Below are 11,504 nucleotides of genomic sequence, written 5' to 3' on the forward strand. Positions count from 1 at the left end.
CTCTGGAGCACGGACGCAGTCACAAACCCGCCGCCCGCAGAGCCGCGCTGTCCGGGGCATTCCGGCGCACGGTGTCCGCGGACCTGGGACCTCGAACCCCGGACGGGCGCGAAAGCCACCCGGAGCGCTTGCATTTCTGTATGTGCTTATTTCACGTTCTTGTCTTTTTTTTTCTTCCTTGAGCGGCCTGCTGGTTACTTTCAGTCTTAGTTAACCAAAAGGGAAACGCCGAAGAGGGGAAACCCTAAAGAATGATTTAGAGGCAACCCAGCCGCCTCTCCAAGGAGAGGTGTTCACTGAGCGACTCTCCCCGTCCCCGACGCTGGCCCCTTTAAGAAGCCAAGTCAGTCCTGATGCTGCTGCTGTTTGTATTGCTAATCCCCAGGAGCCCCGTTTAAAAAAAGGGGGGGGGGGGACCGGGCAGCTGTCTCTTTAAATGTGATTTCCTTCTATTGTATTTGAATCGTGATCAGGAAAAAGGAAATGAAACCAGAGACAGAGGGAAGCTGAGCGAAAATAGACCTTCCCGAGAGAGGAGGGAGCCTGGGGAGAGAGGCGCGGTCCCCTCCCCGCCCCCAGGCCGCCGCCCCCTCCCTGCCCTCGGCGGCGAGCTGCGCGCCGCGACCCGCGTCGAAGGTGCGAGGGACTCGGGGCGGCCGGGCGGGCGCGCACGGTCCCCGCGGGCGGCGCGGAGCCGGTGACAGCGCGCGAGCCGAGCCGGACCTGGCGGCGGCGGCGGCGGCGGCGGCGGCGGCGGCGGGACCGGGATGGAAGGTTAAGTCCTGAGCAGCAGCAGCAGCTGCAGCCGCCGGGGCCAGGCTGCGCGCCCCGGTCCCCGCCTCGGCCGCGGCGCGCCGGCAGCCCGGTGATTCGCTCTCTCTCTTTGGCGTTTGAAGGGAGCGCGGTGACTGTCCTTGAGCGCGGAGGGGCGAGCTCGCCGCCGGAGCGCCGGAGCAAGAGGAGGCGCAGGAGCGGCGGCGGCGGCGCCCGAGCACCCGAGGGGGTCCGAGCCCCGGCAGCCGGCCATCCCCGCGCCACAAAGGGAGCGCCCCCGCCGCCTGGCACGCCACCTCCCTCCCCAATGTCCTCGGCCATCGAGAGGAAGAGCCTGGACCCGTCTGAGTAAGTGTGGCTCCCCTGCCCCTGCCGGCCACGGTGACCACGGCCTCCCGCCCCGGGGCTGCAGGGTGGCGCGGGCGGCGGGCCAGAGGCTCCAGGTGCGCGCCCGCAGCGTGCCCTTGGCTCCCTTTGCCTTGCGCGGGGCTCCCCCTTCCTCGCGGGTGGCCCCGGGGGCACTGGGAGAGGGGCTGGGCGCCCGGCGGCAGGGAGAGGGGGTCGGCCTGGCACCTCGGCGGGCCCCTCCCGGCTCCCCGGGACGCACCTCAAAGCCACCGCGGGCCAGAAAGTTTACACGGGAGCAGGCACAGGGGGAGCTCGGAGGCGCGCGGGTGCAGTCCCGAGAGCGTTCTGGGCTTGGTTCTGCTCCCTTCTCCCCTCTCGCTTTCTCGGTCCCCATTCTCTTTGTCCATTGGATCCTGGAAAGGGGGGCATTCCAAGTGGAGGCCTCCCGAGGCCCCGACGGCCCCCTTCGCGGTGCGCAGGTTGAGCGGCTGCCCGCAGCGCCAGGGATCGGCGGGTGAGGCGGTGCGAGCGTCCACCTAGGAGCTCTCTCTGGCCTCCAGACTTTCGAGCCCCTAAATCCGGAGTTCATTTGGGTACATGTACCCCCTCCCTTGGGGTCCACTGATAGGGGCCTGTGAACCTCAAAAGTTAGTGCACCATTTTGTGTATAGGTGAATTCTGGGGAGCGGTGGCTCACAGCATTTATCACAGTCTCTAAAGGGTTTGAGGTCAGGGAACGAGAGCTCTAATGAGCATTTGCCGCATTTCTTCTCTGAGCCTTGTACTGGTTTGGAATGTTCCCCTGTTCCCAACCTATACCTCCAACCCATTCTTTCCCGTTAACAAGGGGAGAAAGGGTTGTTTAAGATATCATTTTCCCGTCAGCGCAAATGCCCTTTTAAGATTCATTAGCTGTCTGGTATTGAGAATTTTTATTCCTTTGAAGTCCCCATCTAATCCTTTGAAGGGATTTGTTACACAGACCAAAGGAGCTGGTTAATGACTTGTCCATTTGTGCTTTTAAGAGGCATTTGTTTTCTCTTCTTTTCTTTTCTTTCCCTGCTTTAAAGGAATTGTGCTTTCCTGATTGAAGTCTCTCCCTCCCCCAGTTTCAGCCATCTATGGTATTTATATACCTGGGCTTTACCCTCAGTTACCAGCATAAACACTCAGCATGCTCTTATAAAATACAGGAAGTACCAGGATCCAGTGAGAATATAAACATCACTATTCAATCTCGAAGGCTTAGACACCAGTTCTATAAGGGGCCAGGTCTGTTCTAAAGAAAACACAGCTTCCTTCAACAAATGCTCAGGAGAAAAATAACATTCATTTTTAAAAGAATATATCTCTGCAGACACTGGGTTTAAAGGGTGGTTTGTGCACTTTTTTATAAACCTAGAATTACAACTTAGCCCTGAGTTTTCAGAGCCTGGGCAAGACCATAGTAATGCAATAAGAGTGAATGGGATGAATTGGTGCCTAATGCCTTTGCAATCAGCAGAACTTAGTCACTAATCCTTTTATTAGAAGATAAATCTGGAGGTTTCAGTTCCCTGAAGGAGGTTTGCTCTTTTCAAAGTTTGTGCTTTTTCACCGAGATTAGAAAATTGAAACATCCTAACCTCAGAGTTCAGCAGGCACCTACTGAAGAACGTTCATCCTTCACTTCACTGTTTGCCCATAAAGACAGGCTCTACCTGGAGATGGACAAGCTAGTTGGGAAATTACTGTCGCACATCCTACTCCCTTCTTTTATTATAAATTGTTGAGAAATGATCCCAGAAATCCAGGCCGAAGTGATATTCCGGTGTAATATACAGGATAGGCTCTAGGAGAATATAAAATATTAATTTGATGGTGAATCCCACCCATTCATTACGTTGGAACATCCATGAAAGATAATGTGATATTATCATTAATTACAGAAAGCTAGATGGAGCCAATATCTTATCCTGTCCTTTCCTATCTCATCTGGGGCCATCACGATGGCTCTTTTTCTTAACATTTCTACCGCTGAACTCCATCCCCCCAGATGCTTCATTGTGTACTTAACTCAAAGCCAACTTGGGTCACGATGATCAGCATCTCCAGTGTAGAGATAGAAGCTTGCCTGGGCATTTGCAAATGAAACATTTAGACAGAAAGCCAGCCAGAATTCATGAACATAGGGATTTCCTCTACCACCTACCTGTGAGTAACAAGAGCAGTTCGTTTTAATTCCGGGTAGTTTTGCACCAGCAAAGTGCACATCCTCCTCTTCCACAATTGGATGACGGCATCAACATCAGGGCATTGAGTGTGGTCGAGGTTCCCCGAGTGTTTCTGAGAGCCCCACGTCAGACCCTGGGCCTTGGAAAGAGAAGACATGCATTTCCGAGTTGACACATGTGAAAATGCTGGGGGATATTTTTCAGAAGGGAGAATGGAAGTCCTTAGGTATAACCTGGGGAAACAAAGAAAAGCAAGTCAGGCTTCAGTGAATTCTTAAAACTATTTAAAGTCTTCAGTTTTTAAAAGAAACCTGACTTGGGTTTCACATTTTCTAATTCTAATCATTTTATGAAGGACACTGACCCTTGGTCTACAAAGCGTGGACTTGGCTTCAGTATTCCTAAATACTCAGGGACGTGTGCGCTTTCTAGAAAAAGGCACCTGAAGTTGTCAGTGTGTGTGATCAACACTGATTACCTGCGTCTCATCGTCCCTAAGTATAACGGGTGCTGAGCTCTGTGGGCACAGGCCAGGTCAGGCGCAAGCTCACCTGGTAAGTCAGTGTCAGCTAGAAATAGGAGACAGGTTGATACCCTCAAGGTACAGAGGAGGACTCCCTTTGGGAATCCCACAGTTGGAAACAGGTCCATTTTTAAAAAACATAATGGATTAAAAAGAAAAAAAAAGCTTTGTGTTTGAGTAAGGTTCAAAAGAGCACTTACTCTTACTCATTAATTGTTACAAATCAACAGGTATTAGGTTTTTCCCATGTCCCATTTGGTGCTGGTGTAGTTTCTTTCCACTCTCTTTTATTTTCTTTTGGCAAATACAATTATTTATTTTAAAATGTAAAACAGTAGTATTCAGATTCCAGTGAAGCAAAGTAAACCAGAGATGCTGTCTGACTTTTTAACGAAGGAACACATCCCACAGGCTCACTATTAGCAAGTGCCTGGATGGAGATTTCAGAGTCTGTTTAATTGCCTTCCACTCTCTTGAAAATATTCCATTACCCCTTCCTCATTTTCTTTCCTAAATCAGCTTTGTCCAAATCAGTTTTGCTGTTGTAAATATTTTCACATGCAGAAAGGTCTATTTAGTGTCCTTTATAAGTCTAACAATGGCCTTAATACCTGAGATTTTTCTTCAAGGATTCACTCAGTAATAAGGATGGGATATGGAATTTCTTAAAAAAAAAGTAATAATAATTTTAAAAGTAATAATGAGAATTCCTATTATATCCTGATGGAATTTTTATTTGGGAAACAAGAAAATAACCTAAGATAATCTTTGATCACTTTCTTCTTTCTTCCTCACTTCTGCTTTTTTGCAGTTGGGAAGGGCTTGGGGTAGAACAGCATGGAGATTCAACAGGGAATTTGCAGATTTTTAGCCCTCTGGGTAGTGGGCTGTCCCTGAAGCAAGCAACTCTTCTGGCCTGGAGTGCCTCCTGTGGGGTTCAGCAGGGCCCTGGAGTCTAGGCCTGGGAGGAGGAAAAAGAAGGAGAAGTGGCAAGATACAGAAGGAGAGTAGGAAGGGAGGGTGGAAAAAAGGAAAAAACAACAAAAAAAAGAGGGCGGAGGGGCCCAGAACGGTGCGGGGCTGTGCGCGGGGCTGCAGAACCACCTGCATTTACTTCCATAGCGTGGAGGGTGGAAGGCCTCGCCCTCTCCTGTCCTGACCCAAGCTAGCCGGGCCCCTCTGCCGTCCGGCCTCCGGATATGTAGTCCTGTCCTTTGTCCTCTCTCTGAACCGTCCCGTTCGGCCCAGAGCCATGCCTCAGCCCCGGTCGGTGCTCGTCCCGAGGTTATCCCTAATGCGGGGTCTTCTTTCCAGGGAGCCAGTGGATGAGGTGCTGCAGATCCCCCCGTCCCTGCTGACATGCGGCGGCTGCCAGCAGAACATTGGGGACCGCTACTTCCTGAAGGCCATCGACCAGTACTGGCATGAGGACTGCCTCAGCTGTGACCTCTGCGGGTGCCGGCTGGGCGAGGTGGGGCGGCGCCTCTACTACAAGCTCGGCCGCAAGCTCTGCCGGCGGGACTATCTCAGGTACCTCCCTCCACACCGCCCCCCTGCCAGGGCCCTGACAGGGAGGGCGGGGGTCCACGGACCGCGGAGTGGCGGCGAGCTCTTCGGCTCCTGCCACCTGCCCAGATGTCTGGGCCAGACGTTGAGTCTCAGCTGCCCCATGCAGAGAAGTCATTGATTGGCATCTCTTCCTGTTTGAGAAGCATATTCTCAGGGACACAGTCCTGTGTGGTCAAATACTAATTTTTTAGAGGTGAGAGAATGACAAACACAAAATTCTGTATAGTAGCTCCTTCGGGGGGCACACGAGGGGAGGGGGCTGGGGAGGGATATACAGGGTGCCCCAGAGGAACCAGGCACGTTGGAGCCGACCAGTTGGACGGTGGGTTCTTAGGAGCGCATTTAATGCTTCAAAACATAGATATGGGTTATAAAAGGTTCTTTTGTAGGACTCTAATCTTATGTGATTTAAAAGCCCCAAGCTTTTGACTGTGACAGAGCAGAGGCTCTGAAGTCAGCTGTTGGTTGGAGTCCCAGCACCACAGCTTTCTCGCTCTGTGACCTTGGGCAAGTTCCTTAGCCTTCGTCAGCCTTGATTTCCTCCCCTATAAAAACGGGGGTAATAACAGCACCTACCTCCAAGGAGGAGGTGAGGATTCGATGGGGTAATACACGTAAACTACTTGGCTTGGTGCAAGAGTATCACATAGATATTAGCTGCCCTTGTAACTAACCCCCATGACATTACCATTAAGTCTTTTCCTACCTAACAAACAAAGAGATGGAAGAATGGAAGGAAAAAAAATAGGAACGCTATAACACCCCAAGAGACAGGAGCTGAGGACATCTCTGGTGCTCCGGGTCAGACTGCTGGCCATGTGAGTTTTCCGGCACTCAACGAGTGCCTTTGCCCGGAATGTTCTAGCATTTCCAGTTTCATATTAGCTGCTGTGGAGGTAACTTTGTGCCCTCTACTGTCAGATCTGCTCAACTGTCTAGCTGTCAGTTTTTTGCCATCTCCCCGTGGCAGAGGGTCTGCGCAGCGTGCAGCCCTAATGCATTAGGACCACCCAACCCAGGGAAGCTTGTTTAGACTCCAGTGCCCTTGGCTGCCAGGCTACCTCTTCCTCCCAAACCTGCCCTCAGAACATTTTTACATTAAAAAAAAAAAAAATGCAGGCAATTCCATGGTGAAGGAAGCTTATCTGTTTACCCACAGACAGATAGAAGATGCTTTTTTCCCCCTAAATTCTCTGATAAAGTCCTTGCAAATTTGGTGGGTCAGAGAAAATATCAATGATCATGATTATAATTTTGGTCTATTTTTTATTGTTACAAGAAAATGGAACTGGGATAAATAGAGACCTGATTTTGCTGGCTACCAGTTTGCCAAGTCCATGCAGAAAGCAGACGGGTAAATGATTCCCATTGGGCCCCCTGACTACATCCCTGTCAAATCATTTGAATCTTATTAAATGAAGTGCAGATAGAGTAAGGTCAAAAGAGCACCGGCTTCTCCCTATCTCTGTGGTTTAATATAAGATTCAAGAATAAACCCAGTGCCGCCTGGGCTTGTTCATCTTTTGCATTTTTAAAAAGAAGAGAAAAAAATTGTCTGGGAGTACCCAGTGTTAATTAACTTGTGTCTTGGTGACATGAAATAATTCTTCTCCCTGGTACATTCCTAGGCAACATGTTAATTAACTCTGTGTTAGTGCAGTGTTTCCAGCCATCCTTTAATATTTATATTATTGTTATTAAAATGGGCAGGAGAAAGCTTAGGACATTGACACTTCTTGACAGAGGAGAAAAACCTTTTTTTTTTTTTCAGGGCTGGTCCTTTAGCCATGGACTTGCTTACTTGTATTAACATATCTGGCAGCGTCTTTTAAAAAGGCAAGAGTGAATAAATGGGGGGGGGGGGTCCTGTGATGGAGTTCAGTCTTTCTCTCCCCCCGGGAGAACTTCTCCTCCTCCTGAGGATTGCCCACGGCTGACCCGCCTGTTAGACTCCTTTTCAGACATTTAGCCTCAAATATTCATGAGATGGCAGTGCAGAATCTAATCCCCGCCGCTGCTTGCTGCGGGGTTGTGTTGCTGGGAACCTAACAGTAGCTGTTCATGTCAGTGACGGGCCCCCAGATTCCATCAGATCGCTTTCTACCAACTTTTGTGTGCAGGGCAACCCACCCCCCCTCCAGTGGTTTTACTTGCAACAACCAACACCTGCATCTGTTAGAGCCGAAGTGTGCCCACTGCCCCCATACCGCCTTCTGGGACCTTAACATTGACCGTTGACCGATGATGGGCATCGCAGGAGCACCAAAGCCTTGCAACCTTGCCTGGAGCCAGGCGGACTCGGAGATGTAACTTACCCTGAGTCCCTGTGCCATCCTCCCAGCGCTCCCCTCTGAGGGCCTTTGCTGGAGGTTACAACTTTGCTTGCCTTCCTCCCCTTCTATCCAGCTTCCCTCGCCTCTCACCAGCTTCCCCTGAGAATACATCCTTAATAATTCCTCTCCTCAGGGTCCGCTTCGGGGCTATCCTGCCTAAGGCACCAATTCTTGGCGCCAGAGGTGAATGCTCAAATTCGATGTCAAGTCCTGGCTTATTTTTCCTATTAGTAGAATCTCAGGATACCAGAGCTGGAAGGGGCTGCAGAGGCCTTTTCTTCCAGTTTCCGTGCTTTACAGCTTACGACACAGAAGTCAGAAGAGAGGTTGTCATTTGCTCGGGGGCACCTGGTTAGTTAGAGGGACCTGAACTTGCCTCCCGAACATGAGTCCTTTGTCCTTCCCCTCATTAACTGCCTGATGTGCATTGTAATTTACCCCCAACTTCCCTTTAATAAATGCTCTCCTTCCTTAAGGGTCACACACCCCACGTGTTGGCTTCATGCCATGCACACTGTTTTGTTGAGTCGTTTATCCTTGTTCAGTCCCAAACTCAACTTACTGAACAGTCAGGAAACCAGAACTGGCTTTCCACTCTGTGACCTCCAAGGTGGCAGCTTCCTACAGCTCCACCATCTGCTACGCTGGGATAAAATGTTCCTCCCCCGTAATGAGTTTGCTCCCAGGTGGTGCCTGGAAAACACTCAGAGATCCTCAAATGCAAAGCAGGATTCAGAGGGAAATTAGCTGGCCCTGGCCCTCACTATCAGCCCTTTACCCACAGACCGCAGCTTCTTGATTCCATTAATTCTGCCCAAATGTTTCCAAATTTTTCAAGTGCCCCAGTCTTCCCTCCAGCCTCTCAGAATGTTCCCGTCGATTCTCTGCTATCCTGAGGTGAATGAGAACTTCCAGTAGGAAGAAGCATTAACCTAAAACTATCCTAAAGGTTTGATGCAGAAGGGACGTGTTATCAGGCACGTGGGGAAATGATCTCCTGTAGCAGGACAGCGCTGTTGCGAGTACCCCGACCTGTGCTAAAACACAGCCAGTGTGGGCTGAGCCCTTGATGGTCGGCGCTTTGACAGTGCTCCGTTTGATCCTTCTCGTAGCCCAGTGAGGCAGATGCTACGATTACTGCCACTTCAGAAGCTCAGAGGAGCCTGAGGTCCCACCGTGCTCACTCCGTCCTCAGGGCTAGTCCTGCACGTGCATGATTCCACTCTTGCAAGCTGATTGCAAAACTTCAGCCTGCATCCGACTCACCTGGAAGTGCTCCTTAACACACAGACCTCACCCCCAGAGTGTCTCAACCGGGAGGCCTGAGAATGTGCATTTCTAGCAAGCCCCCAGGTAATACAAATCTGCTGGTCCCAGGAACGCAGCTTGAGAACCACTGCACTGGGCCCCACCATATTGCCTCTCCCACCTTGACATTGAATATTGCTTGAAATAAGTGACTGACTGAGACTTAGGGGAGTCTTGATTTCAGTGTCAGAAGAGAATCTCCAGAGATTCACGCCAATGGGGCAGCCTAGGACCTTGAAGTAAGCTCTTCCGTTCAAGGTGGAGAGATGCTGTTGGTCTCCCAGGTCTCTGAGGCATGGTAAACTGCACCGAGTGTCTTCTGTCAAATTTTCTCTGTCTCCTAGAAGCTGGGGCCTCAGCGAACAGTCATGTGGAGGTCGCCATTTTAGTTTATGGAGGAGTTGGAGACCAGCCCTCCCCATGGGTGAGATCAGTGGCTATTACCATGATAGAATCTGGGAACCTCAGAAAGATGCCCATTTCACTGCATTCCTGCTTAGTTCCCCCTCAGAGGGCCCCCAGAGATTTACTCCAGCTGTTCTTCTAAAATGAAAGTTCCCCTGGGAGGGGACACACAGTACATGCCTAACCTCTTAATTCAGATCACTTCAGCTAAGGCACTTCTCCACAGACGAGGGGCCCCAGGGCAGCCTAGAGCAAGGAGAGCTCAGAAAAGGGGCAGGTTATGCTAAACACAGATGCCACGGGTTGCGGCCTCATCCCGGAGAACCCCCTTCCCTCTAGGAAAGACTCCGCGAGCCTCCCTGGACCCACCTCTTCCTGGTTTCCTGACAGGTTGGAAGTGAGCCTCCCTTATGGAACCCATCCCCAAGCCTTTTGTTCCAGTTTTGTTTCTGCCAATGTCTTCTTAGCTTTTCTTTCTGCTTTTCCCCTAGGCTTTTTGGCCAAGATGGTCTCTGCGCATCCTGTGACAAGCGGATCCGTGCCTACGAGATGACAATGCGGGTGAAAGATAAAGTGTATCACCTGGAATGTTTCAAATGCGCCGCCTGTCAGAAGCATTTCTGCGTGGGCGACAGATACCTCCTCATCAACTCCGACATAGTGTGCGAACAGGACATCTACGAGTGGACTAAGATCAATGGAATGATCTAGGCCAGAGGCCCCCAGCATCTCTGGGGGAGCGTGTCTCACTGAAGTCACTGTCTCCATGGGGTCTTCACTCTTGGGCACTCTGGGGATATAACGGTGGGATGAGGCATTTCTTAGGGGATGGTGGACCCTCCCTGGGCACCAAGACACAACATCCAAGTGACATAATACAAGGGACAAGACTTATATCTGACAAAATGAGCAATCTTTAGGGAGAACTTATGGACAATGGCCACAGCCTAGCCATAGTAACTGACACAATTAGTGAAGGAAAGGAGTGTTGGGGGGCAGGCGGGCACATGCCTTCATCCTAGAACCTCACATCTACAGAGAGGGACTTGTGTAAAGACCCGTTAGGACTTTGACCTTCAAAAACTAGAGATGTGCAATTGATTTCTTTTCTTCCTGGCTTTTATGACAACCCTGCTCCAATCACTGTCCTCCACACAAGGGAAGGACAGAGAGGAGTGGCCACCCTTTTTCCTTGGCCACCTTCCCAAGGCCTTCAGCTTTGGACCCAAGGGAAACTGCATGGAGACAATGGAAAGGGCAACTTTTAACCAAACGACTATTTAAAGCAATGCTAATGAATCACTGTTTTTAGTCACCCTGTGAGGAGTTCCACGGATTGTTTCTATACAAATGTAAATCTAAAAGCAGAAGTTGTTCAACTATTTTATTATCTTAGATTATATCAAAGTATTTGTTGTGTGTAGTTAAAAAAAAACTCTGCGGACAATAAAAATGACAGACTAAAATGAAGTGTTGTTTACTTGATTATGAGTCATAATTTGCGATGGCAGGAAAATAGCTTTTTATACTATAAAGGAGAAGTAAATAAGCAATTTACTTTTAGGTCAAATAAAAACTTCCATTTATTGCTAGGGTTTATACAAGGTAGGCACGTTTCTATATTACTAGCAATTATATAACAGGTCCTCATGTAGCTCAGAGGGATGTAGAATAATTAAATTGTTATTGTAAAATGTGCATTTCACTTCAGCATTGTATAGAATGAATGGAAGGCAAGATCATTGCCTTTGGGAAACCTGTAACCTAGAAAGGACACAAATACATAAAACAGATTCCCTTTGGGAGAGAAGGTAATTACCTAGCTTGAAATGTGGCAAAGATGCTGAGCTTGACACTTCGATTTTCCAAGACGTGTGTCTCAGGGTATTTTATGACAAGTGGTTAAGAGGACCTTACTTTGAGGATTTAAAGCAGGCCATCTTGGTTTGTGCCTTTGCTTCCACCCTATTTAGGCCCCCACGGACTGACTCAGAGCACCACCTGCTGGTCATCACCTCTCTGCTCGCTAGT

General features: G+C 49.8%; 1 protein-coding gene across 1 annotated transcript; it reads left to right on the top strand.

Annotated features, from left to right (window-relative positions):
* Positions 1–752: 752 nt before the first annotated feature.
* LMO2 (LIM domain only 2) lies at positions 753–10,943 on the top strand. The gene is made up of 4 exons (XM_036107127.2): positions 753–774; positions 897–1,122; positions 5,173–5,388; positions 9,965–10,943. The coding sequence occupies exons 1-4, from the start codon at positions 768–770 to the stop codon at positions 10,182–10,184; spliced, it is 669 nt and encodes a 222-aa protein (XP_035963020.1). The 5' UTR covers positions 753–767; the 3' UTR covers positions 10,185–10,943.
* Positions 10,944–11,504: the final 561 nt, after the last annotated feature.

This window comes from Halichoerus grypus, chromosome 11 (assembly GCF_964656455.1).
Source record: "Halichoerus grypus chromosome 11, mHalGry1.hap1.1, whole genome shotgun sequence".
Classification (NCBI taxonomy): domain Eukaryota; kingdom Metazoa; phylum Chordata; class Mammalia; order Carnivora; family Phocidae; genus Halichoerus; species Halichoerus grypus.